Source organism: Tachyglossus aculeatus, chromosome X2 (assembly GCF_015852505.1).
Source record: "Tachyglossus aculeatus isolate mTacAcu1 chromosome X2, mTacAcu1.pri, whole genome shotgun sequence".
Taxonomy (NCBI): domain Eukaryota; kingdom Metazoa; phylum Chordata; class Mammalia; order Monotremata; family Tachyglossidae; genus Tachyglossus; species Tachyglossus aculeatus.
In genome coordinates this window covers 22,620,353-22,637,204 of record NC_052100.1, presented here as the reverse complement: position 1 = coordinate 22,637,204, position 16,852 = coordinate 22,620,353, and the positions used below count along the sequence as shown (strand labels likewise).

The following is a 16,852-nucleotide window of genomic DNA, read 5'->3' as shown; positions in this document are numbered from 1 at the left end:
ACACTTAACCCTCCTTTCTTTCCTAAAAGTCTTTATTATTTCATTGTTTTCATTTCTAAGTTCGTAATTGGTTTAATCAGATATGAACTTGTGGCTTTAAATCATGCTGAAAGGAAAAACAGTCTACATGGTTAATCTTGGTAAAATAAACATTCAAGCAATGGCTGTAGTCTGGATTGAGATATGCTTTGCCTTCTTTCTCTGTCTGCTTCAATCAAAAACCATTCGACCAGCTCTTTCTTCCAACCCCTTTCCTTGCTGCCTAGAGTCCCATATTCCTCCTTAGACATTCACTTTCTCTCAGATATTGAGGAATGTGCAAGAAACTACTGCGTTTCTGGCTGTTGAATTACACGTGGTTTCTTTACAGGCATATATGGGGCAGGTTGTCTCATCACTGAAGGCTGTCGGGGCGAAGGAGGCATTCTCATTAACAGTCAAGGAGAAAGATTTATGGAAAGATATGCACCCGTTGCAAAGGACCTGGCATCCAGAGATGTTGTTTCTCGTTCTATGACTATTGAGATCCGTGAAGGAAGGTTAGTTTCAGTTAACTATTGGAACTTGTTTAATTTGACATACAGCCTTCTCTGTCATTTGTATATGGTTCCTGTGAGTGCCAGTGGTTGGAAAAATGTGGCTGATAGGACTAAAAGCTTATTGGACAAATAGGAATTCTCATGACTTCAATCTCATTGAATTAAGTTGGAGATGGTTTGCAAGGGTCAAAATTTCATTCCAAACCTGCACTAAATAGCGATGTGGAAAAAGTAGTGTAAAAATCCTGTTTACCGTAAATGCTGGTTGTGGTCGTTTTTCTAGAGTAATTTGTACAAACCTGGCAGTGTCCTCAGAAGTGAGGCCCTTTTTAGTTTGGCTCAGCCACCTGGACCTTGAGTTTTTAGAATGATCAGCCCCGTGTACCTTACTATAAATAAAGGGGTAGTGGCCTTTTAAAGAGGCCATTTTTAGGCAGTTTGGGCTATGTCCATATGGTGGTAGAATGAACAGGTCAATTGTATGCTCATAGAGGCCCCTGCAAGATGGCCTAGTGGAAAGAGCACCAGTCTGGGAGTCAGAGGACCTGGGTTCTAATCCTTGCTCTATTACGTGTGCGTGAGCTTGGGCAAGTCACTTCTCCAAGCCTGTTTCCTCGTCAGTAAAGTGGATATCAAATACGTGTTGTCCTCCTGCTTAGATTCTGCTTAGATTCATATAGATTCCCATATGTCCAACCCAGTTATCTTCTGTCTACACCCCAGAGCTTTGTAAAGACTAAATCAGGGAGGCACCTTAGCCAAGCACGGAGATGGGAAAGAGTGCTTTTATTTTTCTTTTGGTTTATATTTTAAATCTTAACAGAAGTATAATCTTACTGTAAGGGATCAAACTGACATTGGAGATGTTCATCAAAATTTCATTAGTCTTTGAAAATGCAAAGTAAAATGTAAAATATGTTAATCTGAGGTGTTGTCATATTTCCTTTCCTCCAGAGGCTTTCTGTATATAAAACCAAAATGGAGTTTGTACTAAGCAGTTAGGATAGTCAGCGGAAGCAAGACGTGATTGAGACTGTGAGCCCCATGTGGGACAGGGACTGTGTCCAACCTGATTACCTCATATCTACCCCAGCGCTTAGAACATTGCTTGGCACATAGTAAGTGCTTAACAAATACCCTAATTATTATTCTTTCTTCCCTGCCCTTGAGGAGCCTATAACCCAATGGGGAGACAGACAGAAAATATTTACAAATAGTGGGAGCAGGTAGAAAAACAAAGATATAACAGGAAATAGTGCAAATATGTCAAGATGAAATAACTGACTTGAATGTATAAATACACTTATGTACATAAGTGCTGAGAAGGTGAATTAAATGCAAAATTGTTTTGGGTGCCTGTTGGGTTGATGCAACTAGGGGGTTTTGGATTAATTAGGGAAGAATTCTTGGAGGAAGTGGGATTGCAGAAGCACTTGTAAGATGAGAGTTGTTATCTGGTGAATTTGGTCCAGCTCAGAATGAGCTTCTTTGAGTTTGACAGTTTTCATAACTAAAATAAACAATAAAGATTTTGAAAGAAGTTTCTCTGCCCTTGATTCCTAAAGAGATGGCCTGTCACAAACCATTAGGCCGGATGACAAGGCCCTCCAAGCTTCCTCTTGTGTCACACCCGCAGTTAGTCCTCAGTTGCAAACTCCAGTTCAGACCTCCTCTCATTGCTCTTGACTAACATGCGTATTTCTCATTTTTGATAGAGGCTGTGGCCCTGAGAAGGACCATGTGTATTTGCAGTTGCATCATTTACCGCCTGAGCAGCTAGCCTCTCGCCTGCCTGGCATCTCAGAAACTGCAATGATATTTGCAGGGGTCGATGTCACCAAAGAGCCAATTCCTGTTCTTCCCACCGTACATTATAATATGGGAGGCATTCCTACGAACTACAAAGGACAGGTAAGTATTCAAATATAGTCAGCTATTGCAGACATAGTGAACCGAACAAGGGTGAACATTGATAATTAATAAGAAATACTAAGTTTTGTTCTCAATTTTTTTTATTTTGGGTCATTTTATTTAGGTGAATCAATGCTTTTCATTTTGTGATGTCTCTTGTTAATACTGTCATTGTAAAAATTGGAGATCTTCAGTTTTTCCCTTTCTCCGTTTAATAAATCCCAGTTACTCGTAAATAGATCATGGCTAAGTTCCATTCACTACATTCATTTGGTCGTATGTATTGAGTGCTTACTGTGTGCAGAGCACTGTACTAAGCAATTGGGAGAGTACAATATAACAATAAACAGACACATTCCCTTCCCACAATGAGCTTATAGTCTATCACATAAGTTTTATCTTTTGGTCATGCTGTAACATATAAATTTTGATTCTTTCCTATATGAAATTGATAACCACAATTGTTGAAAAATTCCCAGATTGTGATTTTTCTTCTTTCTGTTCTGTCCCCTGAAGATCCCACATACAATCCTCAGGGCTAGAGGGCAACTCCTAAACAAAGAGCTAATGGTCAAGGTTTAAAAAATTTTGTCATCAATATCTATCTATACATATCTATAATCTACCTGTCTATATACAGAAAGAGAAAGATTTATATACAGTTCTCCAACTCCAGGATGATGCCATGTAGTAGTATTAGTGACATATGGGGGTGTGTTTGGAAGGATTTTATTCCTTGACCTACTAAATAATATAAATACTAGGAAAACAAAAGGATGAGAATTAGGCACAATCCCTTTTCCCAAGGGACTCGTGACTTGAGAATAAGGGGTGCAGGTTTGGCAAATAATAGAAATAGAAGAATAACATAAACAGACAAATACAACAATAAATATAATGAAATTTGGACCTGACAGGCCAGACCCCACCCTCCCAAAGATTATTGTCTCTTGTTATACAGGTGTATGTGCCGTATGCAGTGCCTGGCACAGGTTTTCATTCTGGTCTGCCCTCTCTAAGCTTGTCTCTGGATTTGCAATATTCCCAAACTATTCAGTCTGCAGAACTATGTGAGATTGTTGGTGGAAATACCATTGACTGAGTCTGTGTCTTTAAACTCTTTAATCCAATCCCCTTGCATTCAGTCGCCCAATTTCAGGGACTCAAACAGCAGACAATTGGATATTAATCAGTAGCATTGAGTACCTAGCGGATGCAGAGCACTGTACTAAGCAAGTTAGAGAACATGATCCATGTCCTGAAGGAGTTATACTCTAGTGATATCCTACTGTCAAACGTTCTCCTCACTAAACTCCTCCCCACTCCCAACTAGGCCATTGAAAGAAACATACCTTTAGTACTAATAGTGCCTTGTTCGAAGGTGATATTGCTTGTGATCATGTTTTTACCAAATAGTATTATTTATCTGCTTAGACTGTGCCAATCTCTGTATTAAGCACTGCGGGGGTAGGTAAAAGATAATCTGGTCAGACACAGTCCCTGTCCCACGTGGAGCTCACAACGGTAGGGAGAACAGGTATTGAATCCCTATTTTAAGATGTGGAAAATTAGGCTTAGAGAAGTAAAGCTACTAGCCCAAATGCCATATAGCAGACAGATGGTGGAGCTGGGATTAGAACTCAGTCTTGGGCTCTTTTCACTAAACCAGGTTGAAAATATTTTGCCATATGGTTTTGAATGTCCCCATAAAGGATGGTAATGGAACTGCTCAAGGAGCCAGTTTGTGGTATTTATGATGAATCCAAGTCTCAAAGCCATGTAAGAAGGTAGGATAGTACAACAGCTCTGCAGCCCTTCAGTGTGGTCTAAAGCCTGCTATTACAGTGCCATGAACTCAGTCTTTCAGAGAATAAGCTGCCTTATTGGTCTGGATTCCTACTTCCTCGTGCATTGTTTCATTATTGGGTAGATTTCAGGAAACGGAATTCAATGATAGCATTCAGTTCCGCACTGCCAGTGAAGACCTGTCTTTGTCAGGGTTTTCCTAGTGTAAGTTGATACATTACTTTAATTTTCTTCACATTTGTCTGTCTGAGCTGATGCTGCAAAATGGTTCACAGTCATCTTCATATCTTCTAGGTTGTGTGTCTTTAGGGGGCTATACCCACAGATAATGTGATATCTCTCCGGTCGTTCATTCTCAGTCTCTTTTGCAGGCTCCTCCTCCCCCTCCCACCCCCTTACTGTAGGGGTTCCTCAAGGTTCAGTTCTTGGTCCCCTTCTGTTCTCGATCTACACTCACTCCCTTGGTGACCTCATTCGCTCCCACGGCTTCAACTGTCATCTCTACGCTGATGACACACAAATCTACATCTCTGCCCCTGCTCTCTGTCCCTCCCTCCAGGCTCGCATCTCCTCCTGCCTTCAGGACATCTCCATCTGGATGTCTGCCCGCCACCTAAAACTCAACATGTCCAAGACTGAACTCCTTGTCTTCCCTCCCAAACCGTGCCCTCTCCCTGACTTTCCCATCACTGTTGACGGCACTACCATCCTTCCCGTCTCACAAGCCCGCAACCTTGGTGTCATCCTCGACTCCGCTCTCTCGTTCACCCCTCACATCCAAGCCGTCACCAAAACCTGCCAGTCTCAGCTCTGCAACATTGCCAAGATCCGCCCTTTCCTCTCCATCCAAACCACTACCCTGCTCGTTCAAGCTCTCATCCTATCCCATATGGACTGCTGTATCAGCCTCTTCTCTGATCTCCCATCCTCCTGTCTCTCCCCACTTCAATCCATACTTCATGCTGCTGCCCGGATCATCTTTGTACAGAAACGCTCTGGGCATGTTACTCCCCTCCTCAAAAATCTCCAGTGGCTACCAATCAACCTACGCATCAGGCAGAAACTCCTCACACTCGGCTTCAAGGCTCTCCATCACCTCGCCCCCTCCTACCTCACCTCACTTCTCTCCTTCTACAGCCCAGCCTGCACTCTCCACTCCTCTGCCGCTAATCGCCTCACCGTGCCTCATTCTTGCCTGTCCCGCCATCGACCCCTGGCCCACGTCATCCCCCTGGCCTGGAATGCCCTCCCTCTGCCCATCCGCCAAGCTAGCTCTCTTCCTCCCTTCAAGGCCCTACTGAGAGCTCACCTCCTCCAGGAGGCCTTCCCAGACTGAGCCCCCTCCTTCCTCTCCCCCTCCACCCCCTTTCTATCCCCCCCGCCTTACCTCCTTCCCTTCCCCACAGCACCTGTATATATGTGTATGTGTTTGTACGTAATTATTACTGTATTTATTTATTTTACTTGTACATATTCTATTTATTTTATTTTGTTAATTTGTTTTGTTCTCTGTCTCCCCCTTCTAGACTGTGAGCCCACTGTTGGGTAGGGACTGTCTCTATATGTTGCCAACCTGTACTTCCCAAGTGCTTAGTACAGTGCTCTGCACACAGTAAGCGTTCAAAAAATATGATTGAATGAATGAATATTAAGCACTTACTGTATGCTAAATGCTGGTGAGGCCTAGTGGATAGCACACGGGCCTAGGGAGCCAGAAGGACTTGGGTTCTAATCTCCGCTCTGCCAGCTGTCTGATGTGTGACCTTGGGCAAGTCACTGCTGTGCCTGTTACCTTATCTGTAAAATGGGGATTAAGACTGTGAGCCCAATGTGGGCAGGGACTCCGTCCAACCCAATTTCCTTGTATCCGTCCCAGCATTTAGTACAGTGCCTGGCACAAAATAAGTGCTTAAAAATACCACAATTACTATTATATGTTAATTAGGGTGGATCCAGTCCCTGTCCCACATGGGGTTCACAGTCCAAGTAGGACGGAGAACAGTTATTTAATCCCCATTTTGCAGATGAGGAAAGTGAGGTACAGAGAGATTAAGTAACTAGCCCATGGTCCCACAGCAGGCAGGTGACGGAGCTGGGATTAGAGCCCAGGCTCTCTGCTTTCCAGGCCTGTGTTCTTTCCATTAGACCACACTGCTTCCCAGTAACTATCCCTGGACATAAGTTTGATGTTGTTAGCCTTGAATCGAAAGCGCTTCCTTAGCAACCAGATACTGCTATGCCGTCATGCATGTGAGACACCATTATTGAATAAGACATTTATATTAACTGTAAAAAAAAAATTGGGTTCATCACTGATATTGCTGCAGAAAATCTGGTTGGTGGGGGGAAAAGGTAGATAAGACCAGAGGTCCCCTTTTTTATGGTATTCGTTAAACACTATGTGTCAAACACTTTTTTAAGTGTTGGGGTAGATACAAGTCAGTCAGATGGGACACAGTGCAAATAGAGAAGGTATCCGATCCCCGTTTTACAGATGAAGCAACTGAGAAGTTAAGTGACTTGCCCAAGGTCACACAGCAGGCAGTTGAGCCAGAAGTTAAGGTTCTAAGAAACTGCAATTCCCTTATCTGTGCCAGGGCAGTAGAAAGACATGAAACTTGAAGAAATGTTGAACGAAAGGACTTTTTGTCCTCCCTTTGCTTAGTCTGGATGAGAACAAAGCTCTTTGTCCATTATAAACCTCAGCTCCACCAACAATGAAGTTCAAACATTCTAAAACAAATCCTTGGACATGTATAATAGGAGTAGGGGAAGACCTATGGTCTAGGATTCAGTCAGTGTTGACCTACTGATTTCAACACTTGGTTGGATGTATCAATGTTTAGATGATTAGTTGCTTGATTGACTATGATTTTTCAGATGGTAGTACCCACAGCACTAAAGCTATGTCTCTTCAAGGATACATTGCTTGCCATCATCCAGCGCATCATCTCACTGACAGTAAGTGTAGGAGAATTAGGGAAAAGCTCAAGAGGCCTATCTGCTGAGTTGCAATGAATCCATTCTTCCTCTTGCAAACCAGGAGGGCCGGAATCATTTTTCGGGAGGAAGCAAGGCTAGAGAACTATTTGGACCTCATCCCTTGTAGATTGCGTTGAGAGTTGCATTCGTATATTGTCTTTGGTGTTCGAATAGGTCCTGAAACAAGTGAATGGCAAAGATCAAGTTGTGCCTGGACTCTACGCTTGTGGTGAAGCAGCGTCTGCATCCGTGCATGGTGCCAATCGACTAGGAGCAAACTCTCTCCTGGACCTGGTGGTATTTGGGCGAGCTTGTGCTTTGAGTATTGCAGAATCATGCAGGCCTGGTATGCACATTCTTAAACGGCACGGTTAGATTACGTAAGACTAGTGTTAGCGACAGCTTGCCCACTGAAGAGGAAGCTTTTTCTTCTGTCCTCTCTCTCCCCCATCCCCAATCAGTGTGATTTTTAGCAATGCATAATCCTTAAATAATTACATAAAATGAGTTGGAGAACTAAATAATCGTTAATTCAAGTTGCTGGTTAGCTTTCAAAACCATTGAAACATCAACATTACATTTTCCCTATAAGTGGTACTGATTGAAACTAAAACGTCTGTCGGTGACATTCAACTCCACTTCTTCATCCTAATCATGTTTTGACAGAAAAATAGTCATTGAAAATTGCAGGGTTTTTCTTTCTTTTTTTTCCCCCTTCATTTTGTTGGGAAAAGCTTACTACGGCAATTCCAGGATTGTTTGCTATTTCAGAAACATCCAGTCCAGGTCTGATATTGATTTTAAAAAGTGTCCCTCTTTATTAGTAACTCTTGTCTAGTAAACCCTAATGCCTTGTGGGGTGGAGGGAGCATGGTTCTTGGAGAAGAGTCAGGCCGTCTGGTGGTGTAGATTGGCATTTATAGAAATGGACATACATTCAGTTTTCCTATAACACAAGGATTGCGTTCTTCGTTTAGTCATTCAATCGTGTTTATTGAGCACTTACTGTGTGCAGAGCACTGTACTAAGCACTTGTACTAAGAACAGACACGTTCCCTGCCCACAATAACCTTACAGTGTAGAGGGATTAGGGAAACCCATGTTAAGGAAGCCTCCCCATGTAATGATCACCTGTCCCGACCCCATGCTCACGCTTTCAATCACCCGGGCAGTTTTTGAGCAACACAACATGCCAAGCCCAAGCAGGCTGGTGTTTTCAGAACATTTCTTAATTCCCTAATCTCAAAACATCTCAAAAAAAAAATTGCAGTAGAACTGTGTGCAGTCTTTGGGCTGAAAGCTGGGTTTACCTGAATACTCTTAAAGCCAAACCCAGGTGTTTTTCCTCTTATTAGGAGATGCGGTTCCCTCCATTAAAGCAAATGCTGGCGAAGAGTCCGTTGCAAATCTTGACAGATTGCGTTTTGCAAATGGAAGCATAAGAACGTCGGAACTCAGGCTCAATATGCAGAAGGTAAAAAAATTCCAAACTGGTCTTTCTAGCCCATGCTTTTGGATTTTGGTGGAGCCTGTTCCTGGTTCCACATCTTAAGCAGGGAAACACTAAGATAGTTTTGAACTCTATCCATTGCCCCCTTGTTTTGCTTCCTCCAGTAATAGAATGTGAAGCTAATAAGGGCATTCAGATTTGGGCAGATTACATCCAGTAAATATTCCGTGTAATGGGAGATCCCAAGATTCCCTTTTTAGTACCTTGTACTTAGCCTAGCCCTGTGGTGTTTGTGGCTTCACTGTCAGGAGATAGTAGAGCTCCTGGAGTTTTATTGGCCCCTTGGGAAAAATCATGCCTCGGGCTGTCATTTTGATTTAATATGGCAGAATATCAAGACCTAGAGGGGGTTGGGGCTTTACTGAAAATGCTTTCTTGGGGATTCAGCTTTCCCATTCTAGAGGAGCAGTTTGTCTTTTTTTTTTCCCCACAGGTCCGATAGAATGTGCTTCATTGGAACTATCTCTGTGATCTGAAACATGTAACTTTAAACAGATTTACCATGTGGTGTTTTTGAAATCGATATTGGCTGCTGAAACTGCTTTCTGTTTAGTTCAAATATGTCCTTTTAAAAAAAAAAAACAACTTAGTTTTCAATACAGCTCCTTCAAATTTGTCATAAAGGTCCATGTAGTTACCAGTAATGTTTCTTAACTTGGATTTGCAGTCAATGCAGAATCATGCAGCTGTGTTCCGGGTAGGAAGTGTGCTCCAGGAGGGTTGTGAGAAAATCAGCCAGCTCTATGGTGACTTGAAGAATCTGAAGACATTTGACAGGGGTGAGCAATTAGCTGTCTTTTTTTATTGATGCTTTTATCTGAGGGGATACAGTTCTTTTAAGAGCTAGAATTCCAGGAGATTCTCGGTACTTAAATGCATTTTCTATAATGATAGGAGTTATTGATGTAAGAGGAATGTCACTGGATTCCAGTTAGGGGGAGCACCTCCAGAAGCTAGACCTTTAAGAATTGGCAATTTTTTTTTCTCATGTTTTCTTTTCTCCAGGATCTGTATAGTTTGAACCCAGTTTGCTTATCAAACACACTTGATGACAATGTGTAAGTTCCTTGAGGGCAGAGATGATGTCACTTGCATCTTCAAGCCCTTACTTTAGTACTTTATAATGGTATTTGTTAAGTGCTTACTATGTGCCAGGCACTGTTCTAAACGCTAGGGTGGATACAAGGTAATCACGTTGTCCCACATGGGGCTCACAGTCTTGATCCCCATTTTCCAGATGAGGTAACTGAGGCACAGAGAAGTGAAGTGACTTGCCCAAAGTCACACAGCTAAGTGGAGGAGCTGGGATTAGAACTCATGACCTCTGACTCCCAAGCCCGGGCTCTTTTCACAGATCCACGCTGCTTCTCCTATATATACAGTAGGCTCCAGGCAATATTTTTAACTCCCTTATATTAGGACCTTAAAGTCTAGGAACACTATGAGCCTGCTCAAGTTGATCCAGGCTATAGGTTGGGGAGGGCTAACTTGTCTTCACTTAGAGACATTTTACGTAGATGAGAGCAGGAGAATGCATTCATGGGATCAAGTATAAAAGATGATGATTTCACTAAGAGGAGAAGCAGTGTGGCCTAGTGGATAGAGCGTGGGCCTGGGAGTTGGAAGGACCTGGGTTCCAATACTGGCTCTGCCACTTTTATGCTGTGTGACCATGGGCAAGTCACTTCACTTCTCTGTGCCTCAGTTACCTCATCTGGAAAATGGGGATTAAGACTGTGAGGTCCATATGGAACAGGGGCTGTGTCCAGCCAATTATTTTATATCTAACGCAGCACGTAGTAAACTGCTTGACACATAGTAAGTGCTTAATTACTATTATTGTCATTTTTCTTATTCTCACTTGCTGCTTGAAGGGTTCTGGAGATAGCCTCCAGGGCTCCAGGCTAGTTGGCACTTAACATTCTTTCTGTTTTGGTTACCTTTGTCCCATAATTGGTCCTCAAAATGATCCATTTCCAGGCAGTTTTCTCTGCATATAGACTATCTTTTTGAACTTTTTTGTTGTGGTGTTCAGGGATGGTGTGGAATACAGATTTGGTGGAGACATTGGAACTGCAGAATCTCATGCTTTGCGCTCTGCAAACTATTTACGGTGCTGAAGCTCGCAAAGAGTCCCGTGGCGCTCATGCCAGGGAGGACTACAAGGTAAAGTGTTTTCAGAAGCCTTGCGTTTAGACATCCTTAAAAGGTACGACTCTGGTTTAAACTGGATATAGGCGAATCTAAGTCTCCAAGTGGCCACAGTATCTAAAATCTGGAGATACATCATTTGCTAACTGATTTAGCCGGAGATTCGTAAGCCCCACCCACCACTACAAGCCCCTCTAGACTGTAAGCTTGTTTGGGGGGCAGGGAATGAGTCTGTTTTATTGTTCTCTTGTAAGTGCTTAGTACAGTTCTCTGCACACAATAAGCGCTCAGTAAATACGATTTACTACTATTACAACCAATCACTTCAGGGGAATTCCATCCCCTCCCCTCATGCTGCCTTCACCTAATCAACAACTTGAGGCTCCAACCTTCTCTCCTCTGTGCATGCGCCTAGGGAGTGATGCCAGAAGCAGCTTGGCTCCATTTGCCAGGAAACAAAGATCTGGGGAAGGTGTGCCATTACCTGGGGCTTTCAGCCCCAGATCCTGGCCAGAATAGCCCCCAGAATCACTTTAGGTTTGCTTGGACCCCTGTTATCTTCTGCCGGGTCCTAAAGCCCTCCAGTTCTTCCCATGTCAGCAGTGGCAGTTTGGGGACCTCTCCCTAATGCATCCCAAATCCCTGCACCCTAGTTGCTGCCACCACCCCTTGTCTGAAGCTCAGGCATCTCCTCAAAGGCAAGGGGATCACTCAGGGACTAGCCTACCATTCCCTTCCTGGAGCTGGCTATAGGAAAGCCACAAGAGCTCCCTCTTCACGGCCAGGTCCGTGCCTCTGCTTGGCATCCAGAGCTCCTCTTCCTTCCCTGCCACAGGTGGACACCGAGATCAGTGATCTCAATAACATTTATTAGCCTTCTTACAAAACTAACAGGGACCTCCTCTCCTCCCCCGTCCCACCACTTTCCAGTCCACCTGCAGTAGCCCCTAGCTGCTGGGGTTGCAACTTTTGGCCCCAAGTCCCACAGAGTACTGTCCTAGACTTAAGTGCTGGGGAAAACAGTAGATGAGTGAGAGTCAGACACAGTCTCTGGCCCACAAGGGGCTCACAATCCAAGAAGAACGTGGAGAGAGGGAGTTGGTGACAGACACACAAGGAAATATGGGGTAGGAAAAAATGAAAACACCATAAAAGACAAGGACAATGGCGACTACAATAAGAGCAGTAGGATGCTATGGCAATGGCAAAGAACATCAAGCTCCTCGCAGCTCTGCCCCAAAGTAATGGCAGCCTCAGCCATAGCCTTCCCGGTGTTCTAAAATGGAGAAGGCCTCGTGTACTGCCAGTGTTTTCCCACTCTTAGGCTGGAGCAGGGTCTGATGGAGACTGATGGTCTGGGACGGGGTGGCGGGGGCCTGGCAACTCCCCTCCTGGGCTGCTGGCTAAAAGATGGGAGTAATGCCGAGTAACATTTTCATGTCCGTGGTCCCTGTCACATAAGGAAACCAGTAACTTTTCTTTACCGCCTAAATGTAATCGGGGAGCGGGTCTTTCCTCTGCCACCTCCAGTAGCACTTGTCTCAGGGCCGACGGGGTTCCTTGGTAATCCGACAATCCTACTGCTGACCTATGTGCTGAATGGCTAGACGGCTTTTAAGCCGACTACAGGATTCCTCGTTGATTACCATCCACTGTGGCTTTCCTGATTGGTTGAGAAGGTCCTGTTCAGTTATTCAGGTCAAGGTACAAATGCAGTTATTTCTGCCTTGTGCCAGTTGCCATCAAGTTGAGCAAGTTCTGCAATAGCTCCCCATTACCGTATATTTTCAAGGTTGAGAGGATCAACTCTGCTCCGCTCCAACCAGGCCTCTGGCTGCCTTACTTTGCCCCCTTTCGTTGATTACCATCCACTGTGGCTTTCCTGATTGGTTGAGAAGGTCCTGTTCAGTTATTCAGGTCAAGGTACAAATGCAGTTATTTCTGCCTTGTGCCAGTTGCCATCAAGTTGAGCAAGTTCTGCAATAGCTCCCCATTACCGTATATTTTCAAGGTTGAGAGGATCAACTCTGCTCCGCTCCAACCAGGCCTCTGGCTGCCTTACTTTGCCCCCTTTCCCTAGCCCAAATCCAGCCTTACTGGTCCCACCTCAAAACATCAAAGAACTTTTTTTTTTTATCTGCTTGGCCAGATATGTGCTCCCTGATTGAAAATAACCAGCTTCTGAATTACGTATGCTGTATGAAGGATTCAATGTCAAACTCTTTAAATGCCATAGTTATTTAATAAACTCACCCTCTGTTTCTGAATTATAGGCCCCTTCCACACTTGACTCAAACCAGTCTGCTCCATTATCTTTGTTTTGGCAGGATACTGAATGGGTCTGAACCTTTCTTTTCCTAATGAATATGTAGAAAATGGAAAAAAACTATTCATGTCATTGACATTTTTTCTTAAAGACCTCATTGTTTTGCTCTCTAGGTGAGGGTTGACGAATATGATTTTTCCAAGCCAATTCAAGGGCAACAGAAGAGACCATTTGAGGAGCACTGGAGAAAGCATACACTTTCTTATGTGGACACCAAGACTGGGAAGGTATGTGCTGAGGAGTTCTATAAACCCTTTCCTGAGGAGTCATAAGGTCATTCCCCAGCTAGTGGTTTACATTGGTTGATGACTGTAGCCTGTGAGCTCACTGTGGGCAGGAATTGTCACTCTTTATTGTTGTACTTTCCCAAGCACTTAGTACAGTGCTCTGCACACAGTAAGCACTCAATAAATACGATTGAATGAATGACTCTAGATGTTAATGGGTTTTTGCCCCTCTGCAGATAAATACTTTCAGCCAAGAGACTATAGATTGAAGCTTGAATTTATTAGCTGAATCCCTGAGTCAGTCTGCCCTTGTTTCTTCCATGGATGGACTAACAGCTTGTGAGTGGTAGGGGAAAATATAACATAGGCCAGGAGTTGAGTTGGGAGGCTTTGATTCCACTGCAAAAGAATTAAGGAACAAATTGATTACTAAGCTGGATCTCCGTGAGCTATTAGGTTACCTGTAACCTGTCAGCAGATGCTTCTCACTTCAGATGAAGGGTAGAGTCCTAATTGAACAAGCATGGGAAAGAAAATGCGGCATACTTATTAAACCAGTACCTAAAATGCAGCTCAAAGCTCACTAGTTGAATATGGGAAAGACTGCCCTTTGCACAAAATGCACATGAGAGTGAAGATTCACCATTCATTCATTGTCGTATTTATTAAGCGCTTATTGTTTGCAGAGCACTGTACTGAGCGCTTAATATCGGTTAAGATCACCTGTTCTTTTCCTGCCTGGCTGGCTTTGGGCATGGCCATTCTTTACTGTGATTAATGAAGGAGAAAAGCTACTCCTTGCTCTCGGGCTGCATTCAATCCTGATCCGCAGTTGACTTCCCTAAACTCCCAGAGCTGCTCCCAGAGCAGCTCAGTCGAAGAATAAGGGACCAACTTAGTTCCTCCTCCTGTAATAATTCAAATCTCTCTTCTGTTTTTAAAATGCCTTTTTTCTAATAGTTGAGATAAACATTGGTTTGGAGTCTAAATTGATATTTGATATTTTCTTTTTTTTAGGTCACTTTGGAATACAGACCTGTAATTGATAAAACTTTAAATGAAGCTGACTGTGCTACTGTCCCCCCTGCTATTCGCTCCTATTGAAGAGCATGCTGGATGAATTGATCAGTTTATGTAATTATGTACAATAGTGTCTTGCTAAATTTGGTATAGTGCGTGCAGCTTAAATAGGCATATCAAAAAAAACACTGCTAGATAAAATACTGCTCTTAGTTACTCAAATTCTGATTTCTGGCTCTGTGACTTAAGCTGTTCCTCTTTAAACTGACAGCAGGTAACCTGTTCTGCTATTCTCTGGTTCATTGTCAAAAATATCAGCGTACATCTTAAATAAATGAACACATTTTCATATGCTGGAATTTTGTCTTATCTGTTTAAAATAATGTTTTATGTTTGATAGCCTATCTCCCATATTCTTTGGATGTGGTTAAGGCAAGCCAGAGATTGTTCACCAAATCCAACTCTAAGACAAGGTGACTGGTTCAAGACAAACAAAAGGAAATACTCCTTCATGCAGAAGGTAGGAAACAAAGGAATCCTTTCTGATAGGATATGCGTGTCCACTAAGGTCCCTAAAATACCAAATTAGCTTAAAGGAGGAAGATTTTGGTTGAACCTAAGGAAGAACTTCTTGACTATTAGGCTAATTGAAAGCTGAAATGGGCTAGGACGTGCAGAATAAACTGGTCAATGACCTCCCCATTGAAAGCCTCCTCGCGATTGTGAGGCTTAGAAGCAGAGTTCATTCACCATCCAGGAATCCCGAGGGAAGGACCAAGTGTGAATGCTTTTGAGAAACTGGGGTTCATCTTGAGGGACTGGGCCAGGATGCCTGTGGACCAGAAATACCCCAGGGGACTATGGGCAGGAAACGTTTTAGCTGTTAGGGAGAGGAGTTTCAATTAAAAATATAATTCAAAGTCTGTTGCTTGACGAAATATGAATGTTCACATTAAAACCATAAATAAATGTGGTAATCTACCTAACGTCTCCTGGCTTTGAATGTCTCCTGGCTTTCAGTTTCCTTATCTGTAAATTAAACCTCCCCTTTGCCCTTCCTTATCTTGGTGGAGAAGAGGGCAGGGCAGGCACAACTCCTTCCCTCTTTTGCCCTGAAGCCTTTGTATGAATCTCACCGAAGCTGTTCTCTGTCTTCTGATCTGTTTTATTTTCTCGAATTTTGGGCTTTCAGAATGGATTGGGTGGATAGCCCAATGAAACATAACAGAAAAAAGAACCCAGGTTTTCTGGATCTGTCCCAATTCCTCACCTTAAAACAGAACTTCTCATCTTTCTCCTTAATTCCACTCCTCTGCCTAACTTTCTCATCTCAGTCGATGACACCACCATCCTTCCCATCCCAGAAGCACGCAACTTTGGTGTCATACTCGACTCTTCCCTATTAATCAACTCCCACATTTAGGTTACCTACCAAATCCTGCTTTTTTTTTTCCTGCATATCAGAAAAGAAGCTTCTTCCTCTCCCCAAACTGCTACCACCTTGATACAACTTCTGGTCTTGTCTTGGCTGGACTAATGCTGATCTTCCAGCCTCCAACCTCTTCCCACTTCATCTACGTGACCTGCTGCTGCAGTGGATCATCTTCCTGAAGCATGGCTCGGCCCAACATTTCTTCCTTCTTCAAAACCCTCCACTAACTCCCCGTGTCTCTTTGCATCAGACAAAAACATCTCACAATGGGCTTCAAGGCTCTCCACCATCTGGTCCCACCCTATCGATCTTCTCTCTTCACCTGCTATTCCCCAGCTCACTGTCATCCTTTCTCTCAAGCAAAACTTTGAGCTGTATCTCACTCTTGACTCTCCTGCCTCCATCACCTCACTCATGCTCTTCTTACTCCTGGCATGGGACTCCCTCACTTCCCACATCAGACCAACTACGGCTCTCCTCATTCAATCCCTCCTAAAATGTCACCACCTACAACAAGCTTTCCCTAAGTGATTTCCCTGCACGCTGGAGTCATATCATCCCTTCAGCTAATTGGCACTTAGAAACATGTACACCCTCCTGAACAATTTATTTTGGCCACTGGAGTTGTGCATATTTTTACAGTTGTTCCCCCATATTAGAGTGTAAGTTCCTTATGGGCAGGGAATGCCACTTCATTATTCTATACTTTCCAGGTGCATTGTAAATTGCACTATGCCAAGTGAGTGCTCAAAGATGCTAACACTGCTATACACGAAGCTGAGGAAAGCAAATAACTTATCACTTGTAACCACGGTCCCTCTCATTTAACAGGAGTTTTGGCAGCAGTTACCTGAGGGACCAAACGGAATCTCGGTTCATGACTTGTCTTTATTAAAGCATCCCAGTGACCTGATTCATCAGGATGTAACAACATCCTGGCATAATAAT

At 43.4% G+C, this 16,852-nt stretch overlaps 1 protein-coding gene across 1 annotated transcript in view; it reads left to right on the top strand.

Moving 5' to 3' along the window:
* The window catches only part of SDHA (succinate dehydrogenase complex flavoprotein subunit A), a 30,443-nt gene extending 14,989 nt beyond the window's left edge, over positions 1 to 15,454 (top strand). The window contains exons 8-15 of the mRNA XM_038770820.1: positions 371 to 539; positions 2,255 to 2,450; positions 7,413 to 7,584; positions 8,594 to 8,712; positions 9,416 to 9,527; positions 10,784 to 10,914; positions 13,339 to 13,452; positions 14,470 to 15,454. Coding sequence (XP_038626748.1) covers positions 371 to 539; positions 2,255 to 2,450; positions 7,413 to 7,584; positions 8,594 to 8,712; positions 9,416 to 9,527; positions 10,784 to 10,914; positions 13,339 to 13,452; positions 14,470 to 14,556 — 1,100 coding nt within the window. The 3' untranslated portion in view covers positions 14,557 to 15,454. The remainder of the gene's footprint in view (positions 1 to 370; positions 540 to 2,254; positions 2,451 to 7,412; positions 7,585 to 8,593; positions 8,713 to 9,415; positions 9,528 to 10,783; positions 10,915 to 13,338; positions 13,453 to 14,469) is intronic.
* Positions 15,455 to 16,852: the final 1,398 nt, after the last annotated feature.